Source organism: Xenopus tropicalis, chromosome 1, assembly GCF_000004195.4.
Source record: "Xenopus tropicalis strain Nigerian chromosome 1, UCB_Xtro_10.0, whole genome shotgun sequence".
NCBI lineage: Eukaryota > Metazoa > Chordata > Amphibia > Anura > Pipidae > Xenopus > Xenopus tropicalis.
The window spans coordinates 158012892-158035234 of record NC_030677.2 but is presented as its reverse complement, the minus strand read 5'-3'; the positions used below and the strand labels follow the sequence as shown (position 1 = coordinate 158035234).

At 42.1% G+C, this 22343-nt stretch overlaps 2 protein-coding genes across 20 annotated transcripts in view; one reads left to right on the top strand and one right to left on the bottom strand.

Moving 5' to 3' along the window:
* piwil1 (piwi-like RNA-mediated gene silencing 1) overlaps positions 1 to 8719 on the top strand; it is a 68168-nt gene extending 59449 nt beyond the window's left edge. Inside the window, exons 19-21 of one of the 2 annotated variants that reach the window (XM_002940181.4) lie at positions 1913 to 2038; positions 6899 to 7046; positions 7130 to 8719. In XM_002940181.4, the coding sequence (XP_002940227.2) occupies positions 1913 to 2038; positions 6899 to 7046; positions 7130 to 7246 (391 nt within the window). In that variant the 3' untranslated portion in view covers positions 7247 to 8719. The remainder of the gene's footprint in view (positions 1 to 1912; positions 2039 to 6898; positions 7047 to 7129) is intronic. The other variant, XM_018090379.2, reaches the window with a different exon arrangement.
* A 4068-nt stretch (positions 8720 to 12787) lies between these two features.
* The window catches only part of rimbp2 (RIMS binding protein 2), a 199095-nt gene continuing 189539 nt past the window's right edge, over positions 12788 to 22343 (bottom strand). For 11 of the 18 annotated variants that reach the window (XM_031902408.1, XM_031902426.1, XM_031902435.1 and 8 more), the window contains 2 exons: positions 21919 to 22053; positions 12788 to 13866 (listed from right to left, as the gene is read on the bottom strand). In XM_031902408.1, the coding sequence (XP_031758268.1) occupies positions 13678 to 13866; positions 21919 to 22053 (324 nt within the window). In that variant the 3' untranslated portion in view covers positions 12788 to 13677. Of the gene's footprint in view, positions 13867 to 14737; positions 14785 to 21918; positions 22054 to 22343 lie in introns of all 18 variants that reach the window. The other 7 variants (XM_031902438.1, XM_031902446.1, XM_031902467.1 and 4 more) reach the window with 2 other exon arrangements.

The following is a 22343-nucleotide window of genomic DNA, read 5'->3' as shown; positions in this document are numbered from 1 at the left end:
AAGGGTGAAAAAGAATAAGTCTGCTTGTCTCTATAAGTTATAACCAGCACTTTCTAACATGCTGTTAATATAAGGAATAATGTACCACTTATTATAAAATATAATGATATTATAAGTTACCAAGGAGTTCCATGACCATCACTAAGAATATACTGTAAGAATTTACTGTTTGTAAATAGAGAAATGTATATATATGTATGATATATCTTTAATCCCCTCTGTTACCTTATTTAATGTTGAAGCAATATATTCTGGAACTTCTTTGCCTTCCAGAAAATCTGTCCCACCATGTCTTCCTTAGCTTACATTTCTCTCTATAGGTTGGGTCCACACCTGATTGCCCTGATACCGCCTCTGCTCACCCCTTCCTCATAGAGCAGGGGTAGGGAACCTATGGCTCGGGAGCCAGATGTGGCTCTTTTGATGGCTGCATCTGGCTCGCTGCTAAATCTTTAATAAAAAAAATAACGGGGGGCGTGCCCTGCGCTCCATGGATAGAAGACGTGTTCTAAGCCTTAGAATACGTCTTCTATCCATGGAGCGCATGCCACGCCCTCCTCCGCATCCGGCATCCTTGGCACTCACCCTACCTTGCCCCTGCGCTCGGCGGATAGAAGATGTGTTCTAAGGCTTAGAATACATCTATCCGCCAACAGCGCAGGCCACACCCTCCTACGCATCGCATCCGGCATCCTTGGGACCCACCCTACCTTGCCCCTGCGCTCGGTAGATAGAAGACGTGTTCTAAGCCTTAGAATACATCTTCTATCCGCCAAGAGCGCAGGCCACACCCTCCTACGCATCGCATCCGGCATCCTTGGGACCCACCCTACCTTGCCCCTGCGCTCGGTGGATAGAAGACGTGTTCTAAGCCTTAGAATACATTTTCTATCCGCCAAGAGCGCAGGCCACACCCTCCTACGCATCGCATCCGGCATCCTTGGGACCCACCCTACCTTGCCCCGCAGCATTCACGGCCAAACATATTGTATGGCTCTCACGGAATTACATTTTAAAATATGTGGTGTTTATGGCTCTCTCAGCCAAAAAGGTTCCCGACCCCTGTCATAGAGTGTAATGTAGGAAGAACCCCTGTCCATGGCTCACTTCCTCACACCTCATTTACTGAACTGACTGCATTTCAGTGTTTCAGATCTTATGAATTACATTTATCTAAATTACAGCCTGCTAAACAACACGAGCAGAGTAAATACCCTATATGCAAGCTTTCCTTGCCAGAAGAAATCCACGTACCCTGCTAAGGATATTTAATATACTTAAGCTACATATTTCTAATGATTTGTATCAAGCTAGGGATGCATCAAATCCACAGTTTGGACAAATATTAATGTAGATTGTCTCTAACCCGCAAAGTGCCATAGATCACGTAATCTACATTGCTGACACAGAAGTGCCTGTACCTTTGAATATAGCTGTCAAAAAAGCTGCTTTTTGAGCACTAATTCATTGATGAAACTAATGTTTTTTAGGGGTGGGAGGAGTCTTTAATTGTGCAAATTATAGTTTGTGTATTTGGCTAGATCTTTTTTGGAGGAACTAGTATGTCCCTCCACAGACAAAGAAAAATAACACTGTCCAGCTTTCAGATCTGCATCTTCACAGGCATATTTGAAGTATGTAAAACAGTCACCACTTTCTATGTTTACCAGCAACCTTCTTACTACCGCCCCCAACCTCCCCAGTATAGTGTTTTCTATGCAATTATATTCTACTCACCTTTTTTCTATTTTGCTATTAACACATCAGTTCAAGAAAAATTTTAACTGACACTTGGACAAAACTTGTGGTTTTTTTTTCCAATATCTGAATGGTTTTATGACCCCCGTGTTTTTATTATTTATGTTTTTTTAATACATGTGTAGAGGAATGATCAAGAACTTTTTTCTTGCAGCCCAAAACTAACTGTTATTGTCGTAAAAAAACGAGTCAGTGCTAGATTCTTTGCACATGTTGGTGGTAGACTTCAGAACCCTCCTCCAGGCACCATTGTTGATGTGGAAATCACGAGACCAGAATGGTATTTCTATAAATTTCCCTTATTTTGTTATTTACTACTATGTGTAATAGTAGTAATATTTGTGAAATCTTTGTAATCTCCTTAAACTTAATTCCTTAAAAGGGGATGTTAAAACTTGCATAACTTGCCAAACTGGCAGTTATATGACTGAAATGCCAGATATTGTGCACTATGTTTATCCACGATCAAATATATATTGCACCATTCTTTTGGGTATGAATAAGGTCAACTAAATGTTTTTGTAATTTATTTTTAGTTTATTTTAATTTAGTTGTATTAGGTTTTAACAAAGAAGAAGAAAAAAGCAACATATATAACAGGAAAAAAGATTAGACATGGTTCATGGAAAAAGCATACAAAGATATAACATACATTGCAGATGTAAATATGTCATTAGGTTCTATTTGTGTAAGAACCATATTCCTATGTGATTCATAATAAAGGGGAAAAAATTAAAAAGAATCCCCTGATTCCATACCATTGGGCATTGTTTTTAGTGTGGACTGCAGCTCTTCTAAATAAATGTCCCTATTACGAGTTTGTATGTCTTCTTGATCAAATTTTGGCAAGACCAAGTTATATAAAAAGTCAGTTACCAAGTTAATGTGCTCTTTTGTTTTAGGAATTCAGGAGAGATAAGGTTATAAAGCCTCTGATAGTATTCATGGAAACAATCCTCAGTTTGATCTGTCATATGTAAACTGCCTGGAGGGTAGCTGTATAGAGGTTATCCATGAAAGGGCTTTTTGATCTCTGAGCTTTTTGGCTCGGAGGGTGTGTTGTTTGTCAACTTTTTTATGAAAAAAGGTGTGTCCAATTCTTTTCTTAAAGTTAATATTTGACTAAGTAATGGAGCTGCCCCATAAAGACTACATTGCAGCTCTAAATCTCTTAAGTTTCCTGTGCTAAGAAAAATATTGGTAAGTGTGTTGTTATTTAAGAGCACCCAGGTCATGTAGTAAACGCCAGTTAAAACAACAGTGTGGCTCTGTATTTGGAAGTTTGCATAAGTCTAATTAAATTGTTATTGGAGCATGATCTGACCCCAGGTTACTAAAAGAATTTCAGTGGAGTTTTGTAGATGGAGGGTAGGATGTGAGACAAAGAAGTAATCAATTTGCAAAATGCACCTTATGAACAGCAGAGTAAAATGTATATTGCTTTGCAGTAGAATGATTACTTTTCCATATAAATGCGTTTCTATCTGAAAGTTCTAGATAAAAGCTGGGATTGCTCATCTGGGGAAGGGTGTGATCTGTCCACCGTTTTAGAATATACTGATGATCTGTTTTCAAGATCCCCGCACATGTCCTGGAGGTGTGTTATTTCCCCTTTAAGAAAAGCCTTTTCCTCCTGACAGTTTATGTGTATGTTTCTTTGTAAATCTTTTTTTGCCACAAACAGCGCCTGAGACAGTTTGAGAGATAGTGGTTACTAAAGCAACCTGTAGCTGGTTTAAAAAGAAAAAAATGTTTTTTCAAAGTTACTCAGCGCTTCCTGGTGGTTGAATGTGTAAGAGTGATCTTCAATGTTGTGTAGATAAACGGTGATCTGCTGCTCCCTCTTAGAACAAGCCCCCCTTAGGATGGGCCTCAAAAGCGTGCACAATGGTAATCGTGGAAGCGCATGTAAAATAAAACAAATAGAACGCAACCTAGTGAAGATGTATGTAGGATAAAACCCATAGAAACCCAGATAAAATATTGATTGCACTCATTGCCAGATTCTCAATGGGTTAAATAGAAGAGAACATGGATAGTGTAATACAGTTTATTAAGACAAAAAACCCTGCACAATGTAGGCTACTCACACTGTTCAGGAGTAATGGAGGCAGTAACAATAGCTCAACGCGTTTCACATGGTACACGGCACACTTCCTCAGGAGAAAGTAACACAATGCAGGACCCACAGGCTATAAATAAGCACCTTAATAAAAAAAAGTGCACATTTCACACCCCATCTTCTCTTTCTATTGGCGCGCCTTTTGATGAAATGTCCTTGCACATGTCATTCCCTGATTTGCTTTGTTGAAGGCGGATCTTGTTACACATCACCTGTTCGTTCACTATGTTTCTCCTATCACTTCCGGGTTGGCGAATAAAGGAAAAAAAAAAATTTTTTTTTTTTTTTTTTTTATTAAGGTGCTTATTTATAGCCTGTGGGTCCTGCATTGTGTTACTTGCTCCTGAGGAAGCGTGCCGTGTAGCACGCGAAACGCGTTGAGCTATTGTTACTACCTCCATTACTCCTGAACAGTGTGAGTAGCCTGCATTGTGCAGGGTTTTTTGTCTTAATAAACTGTATTACACTATCCATGTTCTCTTCTATTTAACCCATTGAGAATCTGGCAATGAGTGCAATCAATATTTTATCTGGGTTTCTATGGGCTTTATCCTACATATATCTGGTGGTGAGCATTTGAATTGACAGATTGTGTGTACACAGATATACGATAAAATATTTTGCCACTTTGCACGTTTGGTGCTGTTGGTATTTTAACGTACTTCACTAGAATGCGTTCTATTTGTTTTATTTTACATGCGCTTCCACGATTACCATTGTGCACCCTGTAGCTGTTTTAGCTGCTCACTTAGAACAAATCAGGGCTGTAGGGTTGTGGTGAGTGGCAAATGGAGGCTGGGGAATTGCAGTATATTCAAGTTCGTCAAAGTCATCCCCATCTTAATGTCCTATATATTGATAATGGGTAAGTGCAGAGGACTCCTTTTCTCTGTTTACTTTAACAACAAACCAAGGGTTAATGTATCGCTTGAGAGAAACAGTGCCAAAATGTTCCAGAGCTTATGCCAGGAAATACCCATGTGACAGTTTAATTCAAACATGCATAACATTTTCTGTTAAACGTGGTTAAAATATTCAGTGGTGGTATTCAGTTCACTTGCACAAAAGCTAATGCAGATTTGTCAGAGAAGTTTCACTATTCTGCAGTGTCATGCTATGCCTTCTGTCTTCAAGTTGTGCTGTAGAGGAATTATAAATGTGAACTTTTTCACTTATATTTTTTGGTTATCCTGCAAATATTAGACAATAAGGCACTCTTTTAAAAATCAAATTAAATGAAGTGTTTTATGGTCCAAAAGTGACATAGTTGCAGTGACCCAGCATTGTTTCTGAGAAAACCAAATACCGTATTTTCCGTCGTATAAGACGACTGTTTAACCCAGAAAAATCTGGGTTAAAGTCGGGGGTCGTCTTATACGCCGGGTACTTGCTTACAGGGCCCCCCAGCGTCCTCCACCAATAAAATTAAACGCTGACCACCAATGAGCCTGTAACGCTTTAAAGGGGTCAGCGGTTCATTTTATTGGTTGCGCCCTGTGCATACGCGTCACGTCAGCGCGTACGGGGCGCAACCTAAGCATCCGGAGGAAGCACCAGATGAGTGTAAGGGGTGGCGGATAAAGCCGTTCCTTCAAAGCCGGATGAAGCAGGGGTGGTGGAGGACACTTGGGGGAACTGGAGGATGTGGGGGAGCTGAAGTATGTGGGGGAGGATGTGGGGGAGTTGAAATATGTGGGGGAGGATATTGGGGGGAGATGAAGTATGTGGGGGAGGATGTTGGGGGGAGCTGGAGCATGTTGGGGAGGACGCTAGGGGGAGCTGGATGATGTTGGGGAGGACGAGCTTTTGGACGCTGCGGGGGGGAGATTGAGGATATTTTAACTGCAAAAGTTGGGGGTCGTCTTATACGCCCAGTCATCTTGTACGCCAGAAAATACGGTACTTCTCATTGTACTTTTCACAGGACATGCTTTTGCTATGCAAAGTACTGACATTTCAAAATTCTAGCAAAAATTATTTCCCAACTGCCTTGATAGCTTGAGGGCTATCTTTCTGCCAATTTTATGGAGGTAGCTTGCACTTATCTTTACTACTAGTTAAACTACTACTGGCTTGTTAAACTGGTGAAGGGACCCTAGGGAATGTGAATTGGCCTATTTAGCCAGACAGTGGGCAAATAAAACTGCCAGCAGTACCAGTATCATTCTCGACAATGGCAGAGAAACCAAACCGAGAAAAAATGTTCACACATGAAAATGAATAAAAATGCTTGTTCTGTACCTCTGTACCTTACTTATAGATATAAAGCTTGTCATATGACTTGTATGAAGTAAATATTCTGATTTAGAAGCAATGTTTTGATTCTGCAGCTTTTTCCCAGGAAAAGATTTATAGCCAAAATGGTCTTTTGGTTATGACACAGCCCAACATGCACATGGCATAATCATGGCTTACAGATTTTCTATAAAACAATAAAATGAATGTAGAACACTATGGGGCTGATTTACTTACCCACGAACGGGTCGAATGGAGTCCGATTGCGTTTTTTTCGTAATGATCGGTACTTTGCGATTTTTTCGTATGTTTTGCGATTTTTTCGGATTCTTTACGAATTTTTCGGATCCAATACGATTTTTGCGTAAAAACGCGAGTTTTCCTATCCATTACGAAAGTTGCGTAAAAAGTTGCGCATTTTGCGTAGCGTTAAAACTTACGCGAAAAGTTGCGCATTTTTCGCATAAGTTTTAACGCTACGCAAAATGCGCAACTTTTTACGCAACTTTCGTAATGGATACGAAAAACTCGCGTTTTTACGCAAAAATCGTATTGGATCCGAAAAATTCGTACAGAATCCGAAAAAATCGCAAAACATACGAAAAAGTCGCAAAATATTCGTTTTCAAGTCGGAACTTTTCCAATTCGGGTCGGATTCGTGGGTTAGTAAATCAGCCCCTATGACTATTTAGTATATTAGACAACAGTATAACAGCATTAAAGAACACTTAACTCTCTTCTGTCTGCAAGTGCAAATAATGCTCCTCTTTTTCAAAACTGTAGGTATGACTTCTTCATAATCAGCCAGTCTGTAAGAGTAGGTTCTGTGTCGCCAACTCACTACAACGTTGTGTATGACAGCGGCGCATTGAAACCAGATCATATGCAAAGACTGACTTACAAGCTTTGCCATCTGTACTACAACTGGCCAGTATGTACCTTAATTAATTGTACTTATTATTGGTATTATTAGTTTTCACTAAGTGTTTTTAACCTATTTTCTTTTGTTTTTAGGGTGTAATCAGAGTGCCAGCTCCTTGTCAGTATGCCCATAAATTAGCATTTTTGGTTGGTCAGAGCATCCACAGAGAACCACATCTTACACTTTCGGATCGCCTATATTATCTCTAAGTTTTTTGGGGAACGGCCAATTGAGTTTTCTGCCGCTTCAGTCTAAAAGTACTCTACTTAATTTAGTTAGTTTAAATTTGTGTACCAGGAGTTAATTTACTGTTAATCTGAAAAAGCATTGTTAATTGGATAAAACCTACCTTTATTTTCCATATTGTAACCAATTAAAAAAAAAAGGATTTTCTTTGGATATTTAGCTTACATTCCAGTAGGTTACTGCTCTATAAAGTATATCTGTTCTATTACTTGACACTTTTGTATTTTCAAAGCAAAATTGAGCCTAACACTATGTAACATTTCATCCATTTCAGTTATCAGACCTGCTGAGAGGTTATCAGCATGATGAACTGACAATATACCAGTTATCTTACTTTTTCTAAACAGCATTGTTCAAGCATTACTAGAAGAGTAAATACAACATAAGCTGAAACTAATTTTATTTACAAAGTTAGTCGCCTTCAATTATTCATAACAACACTATTCAATATATAATGGTTGGATTAGAGTTGGATATAATTTAAATATTGTTCACTCACCTTAGCATGGATTTGAAATCCCATCTATGGTTTCAAAAAAATGAAACCATAAGCATCTTAAGTTGGTGCATTCAGATGAGAAATAATATTTATTTAGAAAGCAATCATTGTAATAATGGATGTTTGGTTTGGGTATCACATGGTAAATTTGGTTCAAACCCAAATAGTTTAGCCCAGTGGGCCCTTCCTCTTTTGGTAGAACTTCAGTCTAGGTTGGTATTGGTTCATTGAATGTGACAGCCAGACTAAAAGAAATACTGCCACTTAAACAAGAAAAGCCAATATAATAGCAATAAAATAGGCAAACACAGTGCTTGAGGGTTTTAAACATGCAGAGTGTTGTGGCTAACAAATCTCCAGAAAGTAAATATGTATTCATGCCATGCAGCCTAAAAAAAATGTCCAAATTGGGACACTCTAGCTGTAGCAACAGGACATTCATGAACAAACATGGGGCCATATATTACTTTTAAGTTAATGTTGTTTCTGTGACTATATATGCTAAAACATTTTAATCACTGAACTAAGCTTGGAAATGTGTGGAGAAAAATAAAACTACATAAGTATTGATCTCTAAATAATTATTGGAGGCTCATTGTAGACATTTAAATATACAGTATCATTCAAAGGCATTTGGTAAGGATTTAATTAGGTAATATAAGACAAAATGTTTGGTTTAAGTATTGTATGTCTAAGCCTGGAAACATGCTTTTTAGACAGCTGATTTATGTTTAGGAGTTTGCAAACTCATATGGTTTTAAGATCCCATTTACTTACAGGCGAAAACACATATGTATATCTGTTTTCACTAGTGATTACTATTGTAAAAGTTATTTTTGTTAATGTCAAAACTACTATTACAGGTGCACACTTAATTGTGTATTAATTGCATTTATATGAAAATGGTTACAATAAAGTTTGGATTCTAATATCATTACTGAAGAGTGACAGAATTTTTTTTCTTCTATGACCAAATATGTTATCTTTGTAACTTGCCAAAATCACACTTTGACAAGAAAAATCCCATGTTTGTAGACATTTCTTTAGAACGAGATAGGGAATTGTAAGCTCTGCTTGGGCATGAGCAGTCTTTGTAAAGTGCTATGGACCTTGTTATATTGCTAGATTGCTATACAAAAAAGAATAAATCTTAAGATGAACAAGAAATTTATAGATATGGTTGAAATAATTACATGTTAACAAATAGGGAAAATAAAACATGAAAGTAAGCTTAAACAAAACCACCAGGAGAGAGCAAAATGCAGTGCTTGCTGCTAAAGGTGCTTTATTCACACAACATGTTTCGAGCAACAAAGGCCCATTATCAACACACAACACTTAATAAAGGGCCTTTGTTGCTCAAAACATGTTGTGTGAATAAAGCACCTTTAGCAGCAAGCACTACATTCTGCTCTCTCCTGCTGGGTTTGTTTAACTTATTTTTGTTTTTTACACTCTGGTGGAGGTGTACACCAAGATTGAGAGCTGAATCGTTAACCCTTGGCAGGGCGATTACCTTCACTATTTGAGAAGATGAAAGTGTAGTGGTCCTTTAACCAGGACTTAAAATTAAAATATGACGCAAATAGGGATGTGCCAGATTCCACAGTCAGTTTGGGAATCGTCTGAAACCGGTTTCAGCAGGATTGTGATTCAAGGAAATCCGAACCTTTAAAATCACATGACATTTGGCACACTGTGCTGATTTGCAAATAAAAATGATGATGTGGATTTGGTTCATGACAGATTCAGTGTTTGTCCGTGAATGCAGTGCATCCTTGGAAGTGAATATTTTAGTGTGTTAAATATATTGATATTGACCCCGGCCTCCTTCTCCTGGCTCTTGGACTCTCAGATTATCCTAGATGCCCCTCAACAGTAATTACTCCATGTAGAGTATAGAGAGCAGTTTGTAAACCACTCAGCCACACCCTTCCGTTCATATCCCCTTTTCTCCCACTATGAAAAAATTCAAACCTTCTACATCTCCATGATCTCCAAGATTTTCAATATTGGTCTCTAATGGGCTTGAAATACTTAGCCAATATTTTAATCAACGGGACATTTGCCACTTATGAGCATCTCTAGGATAAACTAGGCAGACAAGATCTTCAGCTACTTTCAATTGCAACATGCCGTTAAAGCTCAGTTCTCAACCCTGGAGCCTAAATATGTTACTTCTGCCACTGAGTCGATACTTAGAGATTACAGACAGACAAACTAATTTCAAGGTTACATAAAGCCCTACTTGCTTCCATACAACCACTTTTCAGAGCATTTCACAAATGGCAGCAGTTGCTTCCAACTATGAGAAGCAGTGGGATGAGACTAGAGATACACTGCAAGATAGATTGATACAGTACGAGTTTACTCACGAATTGAAAATAACTCCTCTCAGACTCCAAAAGATGGGCAGCAGTCCAGAGGCCCTGAACCCTAGGTACCAGAGACCAGGGGCCTCCTTTAAACATTTATCATGGGACTCTCCACCAATTAAATGCTTTTGGTCCTAGTTCCCTAATATACTGTGCAAGAAAATTGGCAATACTGAACTGGATTTGCTTTTTAACTTGTTTATTAATGACCTGGAGATGGGCATAGAGAGTAATGTTTCTATTTTTGCTGATGACACAAAATTATGCAAAACTATAAGTTCCATGCAGGATGCTGCCGCTTTGCAGAGTGATTTGACAAAATTGGAAAACTGGGCAGCAAACTGGAAAATGAGGTTCAATGTTGATAAGTGCAAAGTTATGCATTTTGGTAGAAATAATATAAACGCGAACTATCTACTGAATGGTAGTGTGTTGGGGGAAGGATCTAGGGATTTTTGTTGATAACAAGTTGTCTAATTCCAGGCAGTGTCATTCTGTGGCTACTAAAGCAAATAAAGTGCTGTCTTGTATACAAAAGGGCATTGACTCAAGGGATGAGAACATAATTTTGCCTCTTTATAGGTCCCTGGTAAGGCCTCACCTTGAGTATGCAGTGCAGTTTTGGGCTCCAGTCCTTAAGAAGGATATTAATGAGCTGAAGAGAGTGCAGAGACGTGAAACTAAACTGGTTAAGGGGATGGAAGATTTAAACTATGAGGTTAGACTGTCGAGGTTGGGGTTGTTTTCTCTGGAAAAGAGGCGCTTGCGAGGGGACATGATTACTCTGTACAAGTACATTAGAGGGGATTATAGGCAGATGGGGGATGTTCTTTTTTCCCATAAAAACAATCAATGCACCAGAGGCCACCCCTTGAGATTAGAGGAACGGAGCTTCCATTTGAAGCAGCGTAGGTGGTTTTTCACGGTGAGGGCAGTGAGGTTATGGAATGCCCTTCCTAGAGATGTGGTAATGGCAGATTCTGTTAATGCCTTTAAGAGGGGCCTGGATGAGTTCCAATCAGAATATCCAAGGCTATTGTGATACTCATATCTACAGTTAGTATTAGTGGTTGTATATATAGTTTATGTATGTGAGTGTATAGATTGGTAGGTGTGGGTTGTGTGTGCTGGGTTTACTTGGATGGGTTGAACTTGATGGACTATGGTCTTTTTTCAACCCTATGTAACTATGGATGGAAACTAGTGTTACGTCAGTTAAGTGATGCATGACCCTTATTAACTCATCCCTACCTTCCATTAGACTCACTTATGTAGCACATGGCTGTCTTGCAAAATTTGTACTTTATGTCTAGACTTAAACCCTGGAATACTTGAGGTTGACTAATGCCTTTGTATTTATATTATTTATATTTATATTATTATTTATATATACATAATATATACATAATATTGGAATAATTTTGATACACTTTCATTTTTTGGTGTTACTATTATTATAAGTTAAACTACCCCCTTTATGTCCTTCTTGCAGCTTACTCAAACACTAGGGTCAATTACATCAGAAGCCAGTATTTATCTATTACTAGGTGTATCATGCTTTTGACTTGATAGTTTTAGCCTAGCACAACTTCATAATGCTTTTTCTCTGATTTCTGAACCCCTTTACTTTTGCATAGCATTTTATTCCCAGCAGAAATAGCACTTAAGTAGCTGAAAAGGCATAACACCCCACACCTGTACTGTATATACCCCCTCTCAACATGAGCTCAATGAATAGGGCTTGCGCTGAACAGTCTTTTGCCTATTGTTTTAATTAAATGTCTATGATTTTTGTTTAGTGGTGAGCAAATCTGTCGCATTTCTGCTGAAAAATACGCGAAATGTGGCTGCTGGACAACTTTGACGCATGCACATTTTTTGATGCAACCACAACTTTTTTTGCTGCGACCGCAACTTTTTCCTGACTCTGCAAATTTTTGTCATGGCAGATTTTTGCTGCATTTTCGAGAAAAAAATGACCACTGGGGAAATGCAGAATTTTGCAGCGAATCCACACATGGCTCTTTCTGTGACCATTCCATATGCAAGTTTATTGGATTTAGAAAAACAAACTCAAATTCACAAACTCAAAAATTGATAAATAGGCCTATAAGTGTTGTAACTGTTTTATTTCACTAAGTATATGTAGTATAAATAAATCTAAAGCAACCTGACTTGTTAAGTAATCATTGAAGACGTTTCACTACTCATCCGAGCAGTTTCTTCAGTTCATCTGACTGGTATGGGAAGTCCTCAGCATATGTACTCTTCCACTAATCCAATCACAATACCAGTCAGTTGAACTGAAGAAGCTGCTCGGATGAGTAGTGAAACGTCTTCAATGATTACTTAACAAGTCCAGTTGCTTTAGATTTATTTATACTAGATATAGCATAACCTGGATGAATGAAAACCTTCATAGTCATATCACTAAGTACATGTAGCATTGTGTGTATTGTTTTTAGGATTGTTTGCCATATTTGTTTAGCGAAGTAGTTTATGTGTTATGAGCCATAGTGTGAGGGTGTTTATTTCCTTGATGCATTACTGCAATACTCATCCCTATAAACCCTAGTTAACCAGTTAACTTTTTTAATGTCTTCATTCTGACAAAAAAAAATGACACTTTATACAAAATATCAAATTTTATTTATATATAAAATAATTTACACATCAAATTTCCACATGCACACACACACGCACACACACACAACACTTTAATCACATTTAGGCCAGTAACATTTGTATTTCATAACTCCTGACATGTTATTATACAATTTATATACATTTTGAAGACACAATGGGGGGGTGGGGTGATATTTAATTGTAAACCTTCATCTTACAAAAAAGGCAGTCTGAAAATTATGTATAAAGAGTAAAAACAACTTACAAATGGACTAAAATTACAAAATTGTAATTTGATGTTTGCTGAACTTTTTAGAGGATGCCAATCTGAAAATAGTGCGGACTTCCCCTTTAAACTCAAATTAAATTCATATTTTTTTCTCTTTTTTTAACCTACGTATAAGACTGTGTAATAGCTGAACACTGCTTAATACTTCTGGTAGTGTGATTACCATGAGAAGTGACATTTTTAAACATTTGCATTAATGGACAGCAGGGTATCTGGATTTTTTAAAATCCAGTTCTAAATCATAAACTGGTTAGTGAAATGTTAAATCACTATTTAACAGTGAGAATGATTGGATGCACTCAACATACAAATAAAATGCTATGTACATTTATATAACATAATAAATCATTGTGCGTCGGTAAGGCAAAACACCAAGGCTATATTAACTAGGATTTTCAAGACCAGAGTTGTTTTTTTCCCCCAACCAATCATTGGTATTAAAGGTATTTGTTACATGGAGAGCCATGTATTATGGTTAGCAGCCATATGGTGGAGTTAAGGGCTGGATCACTGTACATTTATACTAGAGCAAATGCTCATTTAAAAAAGAAGGCTGTGCCGTGGCTTGCAAAAAAAAAAAAGAAAATAAAAGTGCTTTTAAACATCTCACTTTACTGCACCAAGTTTTTTAAGGAACTTCCTTCCTTTTGATAGTAGACCTTTTTTCTTTTTTGAAGACCGGTCCCTGCCTCGCATTGGGCTGCCTGAACCCATGGAGGATGGAGGTGACATAGAATGCAGATGAACTGTTGGAGATGGAGCTCTCCGGGGTGTTCCTGTGTTCTCAGATGGGACCTAGACAAAGGACAGTGCACATATTTACATTAGGTAGAAAAGCAAAATATACCAGCTGTCCCATGTTGTCTGGCCAGTTTACCATATACATAAATGGCATACATGGTACTGCCCCATTTGGTGAAGGGATAACAAGCTTTCTTCAAAAGAAAAATATCTTGACCAATGATATGAGTGGAGATGATGCAAATTAGTTTGTAATCTGCACTTTCAAATAACATTCTTGTTTTATTAATTTGGTGCTTTTAAAGGGACTGGCACACAGCTAAAAAATAAACCAAAAGACTAATATGAGCCTTAATTGGAATCAGAGTAAGATTAAAGCCCTTGCCTGTTCCAATCAGATCTATAAAGTACATTTTATACAGTGGTGGTATAAAGCCATTGCTTTACTAAAGAGGTTATAGTTGAGTTCTACTTCTACATAATAGTTGGTCCCAGTATCTGCAAAAATTAAAAGATTGAAATGACTTAATTTGGTAATGCGGGCTCCAAGCTAATTCTGATTCAAAATTAAGGTCAGTTTCTAAGAAATAACTCAAAACATCCCAGTACACACCTGAAGATACCATTTTTATGTAAGGCATTCTGAGTTGTATGTTTCAGATCTGCATTGTGTATTGCATTTAATGATATTCTAGCCAACTGTGCTGTACAAATTTGTTTGCAAAGAACACCAGGACACAACACAGGTTTGAAGATCTTTCAGGTGTCAATATCACATTTAAGGAAACATGCACATTTGCATGGAAACATACACCTCAACATGATACTTCCCATTTTATATTGATATTCTACCCAAGAAGAAAATACCAGTTGCCTTATCATGTCTTGGCTGCAAGACTGGTGGTATCTTCAGTTGTTAACTTACGTGAAGGCTACACTGCCTCATTAAGGTGTGAAATGAACACTCTTCTTCTGTTCCCAAGTAGATGAGCAAGGACAAAACAGAAAATATAGCAGTGATGACATCAAAAATAAAATCAAGCCTAAAGTGAACTTTAGTTATTATAACTTAAAATGATATTAAAAGATGATTAAACATCACACTTTTATGATATAAATGGTTCTATTCTGTGAAAGTTTTTACACATCTGAACAAAAAAATGTTACAACAATACAATGACAATAAAAGTGCAGTAATATAATGCTAGTATAAATATGTAAGGTGCCGTATGGTGTTGTAGGCATATGACTATGGTCTGTTCATGCATTTGGTACCATGGATGAAATAGGTAGTCTTCTCTTTCGGAGAAGATTGAAAAGTTTCAAGATGTGTACCTGTATATAGCTTCAGGCAGAACTCAAAGGAGATCAATCTCATCTATTTTATGTCCATAAAATGTATAATGTGTTGCAAGTGGCTTTCTTTTCCCAATCTGCCACGTGTCAGTACAGGTACGGGGTCTATTATGCAGAATGCTTTGGATCTTCATACTTACTTCAAATATTGAATAAACCCAAATTGGATTGTTTTTCCTCCAATATGGATTTATAAAGTATAGTTAGAATGAAGTACAAGGTACTGTTTTATTATTACAAAGAAATCAGAGGAAATCATTTAAAAAAATATAATTACTTTCTGTGCGAGGTGGCCTCCTGTAATTCTGAGATTTCTGGATAACTGATTTCCAAATAAGGGATCCCATACCTGTACACTGTATTCCTCTTTCATTTCAGGGGGACACAGGCACTGATGGGTTAACTCCACCTTTCGGGAGAAAAGGACACTAAAAGAACTGTGACAGCCCTCCCAGGGGGCCAGGCAGCCTCTCTCAGCAGGCTACACCCCCCTGTGGGGGCTGGAACTTCCCAGTTCTTTTAGTGTCCTTATGGGAGGAGGACACAACTCCCTCTTGGGAGTTCCTTTTACCATTTATTTTATTCTGTTTTATTTTATTTTACTGATTTTAATTTTGCAGGACTCTGGGGCAGGGGCTACGGTTCAGCCCCCAGACTGTTGGAGCCTTTTTGGCAAGGGCAGGAGCTTCGGCTCAGTCCCTTAAGCTCCTACCCCCCTACGATTCTCCCCTTGGGGAGAGGGGTACAGGGGCCCATTAGCCCCTATAGCAGCCGTCGGCTCCATCCACGGATGGACCCTACGGCAGCAGCCACCGCAGCACGGACTCTCCTGGGGCTGCGCCGGCAGAGCTGCGACACCTGCGCCTGGAGTCTGTTATGCGCTGTGGGGTTCACTAGGGGAGCCAGGACGCTCCTCTTCAAGCGGCTGCACGCTCACATGGCGGCGCGCAGTGCCGCTCCGCCCCACATCTATCAGAGGGAGTAGCAGCGCTCCTGTACCCGGAAGTAGGCGCCGTTAGTGCCCGCCCCCTTTTCGTTCGCGCCTTCTCACCGCGCTCTCCCTGCACCGCCTTCTTCCTCCCAGCGTTTTCTGGATCCAGACAGGCCCCAAGTCTCTCACTCCAGGCTACACTCGCTCCGGATTCTCTCTCTTCCAGCGCATAGACAGGTCAGCAACTGCTTCTTGGCAACTTCATATCCTGCCCACACACAATCCTTTTTACTGCATCAGGTGCTTCTTCACCTTATTGCACCATATTCTGCCATACAAAATCTATTATGGCAGATCCTTCCAAGGAGGGCCCCAGGTTGCGCTCTGCACAGGCAACTTCCAAGAACCATGTTGCAGCGCGGGTTACCTTCCTTGCTTGCGCCCGGTGTTGCGCCAGACTCCCCACTGGACATACTGAGCCCTTATGTGCCTCATGCACACATCCTGCTCCTCCAGTGCCTTCTGCCTCCCCTGATACCTCAGGACCCTCAGCCTCTATGCCTGAACCTCCTTGGGCCCGTGAATTAGCTAATTCTCTCTTACAGGGCCTTGCCAGACTGCCAGACTCTCTGGACAAACTGGTTAACCAATTAGTCTCCCAGCCTCCTTCGGGCTCCTTGGGCAAGCGCAAGGCTCTAACTATTTCCTCAATTCCAGACTCTGACGAAGAGTCGGAACTCGCACAGGAAGGGCAGCTGTCAGAGGGTTCGTCCAGAGAGGACACCCCTCAGACCAACACTGAAGGAGGGGTACCTATCCCATCCCACATTGACGGCTTAATCAATGCTGTTCTAACAACTCTCAATGTGTCTGCCCCTAATTCTGCAGATCCATCCAAGGATCTCTTTAAAAGACAAAAGAAGACCTCCAGAGTCTTCCCTTCACACGACCAACTGTTCTCGGTTGTCAAGGATGAATGGGCCTTTCCGTATCGGAAGACCAACACCTCCCGGCGTTTCTCTCTCCTTTGCCCCTTTTCCAAGGAGGACATGGACCTGTGGTCCCTTTCACCTACAGTGGATCCTCCCATTTCCAGACTATCCAAGTCTACCACCATTCCTGTCCCTAACGCCGGGGGATTCAAAGATCCTATAGACAAGAGGCTTGAAGGATTCTGCAAATCTATCTTCTTCGCCTCCGGCTCTGCTCTAAGACCCACCTTTGCCACGGCTTGGGTCAGTCACGCCTGCGAGGTTTGGGCAGACCAGCTTAAACCAAGCAGTCCTCGACGGCTCTGACCAATCCTTGATCCTACAACTCGCCGCACAGATCAAGGAGGCTTCTCAGTTCCTCTGTCAGGCGTCTCTTGATTTATCCAAAATGATTGCCAGGGCCTCTTCTACCTCCATTGCCGCCAGACGGTTCCTTTGGCTCAAACACTGGTCCGCGGACCTTACCTCCAAAAAATCCCTGGTCTCCATTCCCTTCCTGGGAAAGGTTCTCTTTGGCTCAGAGCTAGACAAGATCATCAGCCAAGCCACGGGAGGTAAGAGCACCTTTCTCCCTCAGAACAAAGCGAAGCCTCAGAACACAATTCGCCGCTTCTCCCGTTTTCGCTCCTTTCGTCCCAAACAAACTAAGCAGTCTTCCTCAGACAAATCTTCCTCCTTCAGGGGGAGGGGCAAGAGACCAGCCTGGTCCTCAGGAAAACAGGGTCATAAGCCCTCCTTAGACAAGCCCACATCAGCCTGAAGGTGTACCCACCCCCGGAACGATACGCATAGGCGGACGCCTTCTCCTGTTCCGGGAGGTGTGGGACCATCCATTCACAGATTCCTGGGTGAGGGAGATTCTTTCTCAGTTCTTGCGATCGCCCCCCTCAAGATTCCTACCTTCTCCCCCCCACCAATCCCTCTCGCCGAGCAGCCTTCTGGAAGGGCATCTCATCCCTCCAAGAAGCGGGAGTCATAGTTCCCGTTCCCAGGGAGGAGGAGCACCAAGGTTTCTATTCCATCCTCTTCTGCGTCCCCAAAAAGGATGGAGGCGTCCGACCCATCCTGGATCTCAAAAAGCTCAACCGCTGCGTCAGGCGATTCACCTTCCGGATGGAGTCCATCCGCTCTGTCATTGCAGCAATGGAACCCGGGGAGTTTCTTTCCTCCATAGATATCAAGGACGCCTACCTACATGTTCCCATTCACAGGGCCCATCATTGGTTCCTCCGATTCACCGTCCTAGGGAAACACTTCCAATTCATAGCCCTGCCCTTCGGCCTTGCAACAGCCCCCCGGGTATTTACCAAAGTGCTGGCCCCAATCATGGCACTCCTTCGCTCTCAGGGAATCTCAATCACTCCCTATCTGGACGACCTGCTCATCAAGGCCCCCACCTTTCACCAGAACCTTTCCGCTCTCAGCCAGGTGACCCAGACCCTGCAGTCCCACGGATGGATCATCAACCTCAAGAAGTCATCTCTTACACCCTCTCAGGAAATGACCTTCCTGGGCACGGTGTTCAACACCCAACGATGCCTCACCCTGCTCCCGCCGGACAAGGTCCAGGCCCTTCTCCTCCAAGCACAATCTCTCACCACCGCTCACAGGGTCTCCCTCAGGACCTGCATGCAAGTTCTGGGCTCCATGGTTTCAGCCATAGACACGGTCCCATTTGCCCAATTTCACACCCGACCCCTCCCTCAGCCAGTGGGATCCCGAACACCCCGACTTGGACTCCCAGATAGTCCTCCCCCTCACGGCGAGAAAATCCTTGTCCTGGTGGATCCAGCCAACTCGACTCTCTCAGGGCAAGCCCTTCCCCTCGCACAACTGGACCATCCTCACCACGGATGCCAGTCTTTGGGGTTGGGGTGCGGTCTGCCAGGAACAGTTCCAGGGCAGGTGGCTTCCACAGGAATCATCTCTTTCAATAAATGTCCTAGAGCTACAAGCCATTCGCCTGGCTCTACTCCACTGGACAAATCTTCTCAGGGGCAAGCCCATCAGAATTCAGACTGACAATGCCACTGCGGTGGCATATGTCAATCACCAAGGGGGCACTCGCAGCAAGGGGGCAATGCAGGAGGCTGCCCACATCCTTGCCTGGGCAGAGGAGAATGTCCCAGCCATCTCTGCAATCCACATCCCAGGAGTGGACAATTGGACAGCGGACTTTCTCAGCAGAGAGACCCTAGACCAAGGGGAGTGGGCACTTCACCCACAGGTCTTCCAGAATCTGACCTCAATTTGGGGGACCCCAGAGGTCGATCTTATGGCATCCCGCCACAACTCCAAGCTCCCTTGATTCATCTCTCGGTCCAGGGACCCAGTCGCCGTAGGAGTAGATGCGATCACAGCCCCCTGGCCCTACCAGTTCGTCTACATCTTCCCTCCTCTTCCACTTCTCCCCAAGATCCTCAAAAGGGTCAAGAGGGAGAGGGTCAAGACCATCCTCATCGCACCACACTGGCCCCGGAGAGCCTGGTTCGGGGACTTAATCAACCTCTCCGAAGCCGCCCCCATTCGTCTGCCAGACCGGCCAGACCTCCTAAGCCAGGGTCCAGTGTTCCACCATAATTCTCAGCTGTTCTGTTTAACGGCCTGGCTCTTGAAACCCTAGTTCTACGCCAACAAGGGTTTGGGGACAGCGTTATCACCACCATGATCGCGGCCAGAAAACCATCCTCCTCAAGGATCTACTATCGTACCTGGCGAACCTACATCTCCTGGTGCTCAGCCCAGGATCTCCCTCCCCATCGCTTCAACATAGCCCACATCCTGGGCTTCCTCCAACGTGGTCTCGACAAGGGCCTCCACTTGGCGTCCCTAAGGACCCAAGTCTCGGCCCTTTCTGTGCTATTCCAACGCCAGATCGCTTTAAATCCCCACATCAGGACCTTCCTTCAGGGCGTGGCTCATGTAGCCCCCCCCATCCGTCCACCCACTCCAGGGTGGGACCTCAATCTGGTACTCTCTGTCCTCCAGGGGCCCCCCTTCAAACCCCTTGCCATGACGTCCGAGACTCTTCTTACATGGAAGACCGCCTTCCTTCTTGCCATCACCTCAGCCAGAAGAGTCTCAGAGCTCTCAGCTCTGTCCTGCCAATCTCCGTTCCTTGTATTTCACCAGGACAAGGCTGTCCTTAGGCCCACCCTCGCGTTCCTGCCCAAGGTGGTCTCGGCCTTCCATCTAAACCAGGGCATTGTTGTTCCGTCCTTCTGTCCTCACCCCAAAAATCCAAAGGAGACAGCGCTTCATTCCCTGGACGTTGTCAGGTCTCTTAAATTCTACATCCAAAGATCAGCAACCTTCAGGAGGTCAGATGCCCTCCTCATCATCCCCTTAGGCCCCCGCAAGGGCTTACGGGCCACCAAAACCACCCTTGCCAGGTGGATCAGAGGCACCATCACCAGAGCCTACCAGATCGCAGGCAAGCCCTCTCCTCTTAGAGTCACAGCCCACTCGACCAGATCCCTAGCCGCCTCATGGGCAGCAAAGAACCTTGCCTCTGTGGATCAGATTTGCAAGGCCGCCACCTGGTCCTCTATCCACACCTTCACACGCTTCTACCAGGTGCATGTAGCATCCTCAGCGGAGGCCGCCTTTGGCAGAAAGGTACTCCAGGCAGCAGTACAGGCTCAGACATAAATTCGTTTCCCACCCTATCTATCTCGGGACTGCTTTTAGACGTCCCATCAGTGCCTGTGTCCCCCTGAAATGAAAGAGGAAGAGGGATTTTTGTCTTACCTGTAAAATCCTTTTCTCTCTTCATTGAAAGGGGGACACAGGCACGCCCCCCCTTCTAGTCTCTGCCTGCCAAGTTAACGATTCCTTGGAACGTGACCGGTGTCTCAGTCTTCCGCGGCCCTCCTGGGAGGGAGTATCCCACTCCCCGACTCCAGGAAACTCGGTCCCCACAGGGCTCGGTGTACATAGTTGCCAAGACACAGTTTATAGACCTTGGCCCTCCGTTATAGTTCTTGTTTCTTCTTCTACTGTTCTACTACTTCTGGGAAGTTCCAGCCCCCACAGGGGGGTGTTGCCTGCTGAGAGAGGCTGCCTGGCCCCCTGGGAGGGCTGTCACAGTTCTTTTAGTGTCCTTTCCTCCCGGAAGGTGGAGTTAACCCATCAGTGCCTGTGTCCCCCTTTCAATGAAGAGAGAAAAGGATTTTACAGGTAAGACAATCCCTCTTTATCAGCATGTAGACCAAAACCTGGCTGTCAAAATAAGGGTGTAGTACTACATGAGATAGGACGTCAAGGGATGAGCTGATATGAGAAAATATTTATCAGCTACCCAATTACAGTTAAATCAACTACTGTAGGTTTTTTGTGGCTAAGAACAATCCATTACAGGTACAAGACCCATGGTGTCACATTGTCAAACCAACACATTGGGGATCCCAAAATCCTGTCATCAGTCCAGCAAATTGCACTCCAAAGATATGACTTGCTGGATTTGGAAAGCAGTTGTGGACTCATTTAATAGTTCAGCTAAGTTTTCATAGTACTTTGCAGGATTGTCTCTGGTAATTGAGTAAGAATAGTTATATGAAAGTATGTTTCAATGTGTTAGAGAAAACAAAAAAATCCTCAGTGTTGCAGTCACAATGTACATTTTACAACCGCCTCTCGTGGTGGGCATTACTGTTATTTACATATACACTTTGCATGTGTTTGCTGTTATATAGAACATTTATGTGCATCATTACATCAAGACAAAACTGAAAAAACATCAGATTCAATATACGAGACACATTATTTTAATGTAAGGTATGTAATTTAAGTGAAGACAAAGACTGAACATATTGCAAAATTACATACCCTTTTAACCTTGGTTCGCATTGGGGTATCTTGAGGGTATCGAGATGGCGTATCAGAAAGGTAAACTTCAACATCATCAGGCACTTCTTCCAAAAAATTAGATGGGACAAGGCCTTTATGCCCATTAAGTTCACCCTGTTTAAATACATCAATTAGTATAGAAGAGTAGCTACTATATATTACAATTTGGTTGTCCTGATATATAAAGCAAATACAGCATCTTCAAAGCAATGCAGGGATGCATTATACAGTATAGACAAAAAACAAGTTATTGGGGCTTATTTATCAATGCTTTTCCCAGAATGTCATTGTCACTATGCATGCCACCATATTAGGCTAGCATATAGATGCAAAGGGCTTAATGTGACTGGAGAATAGCTATTTCACATTTTGGTAAGTGCAGTTCTATGCTGTGCAAACAATAA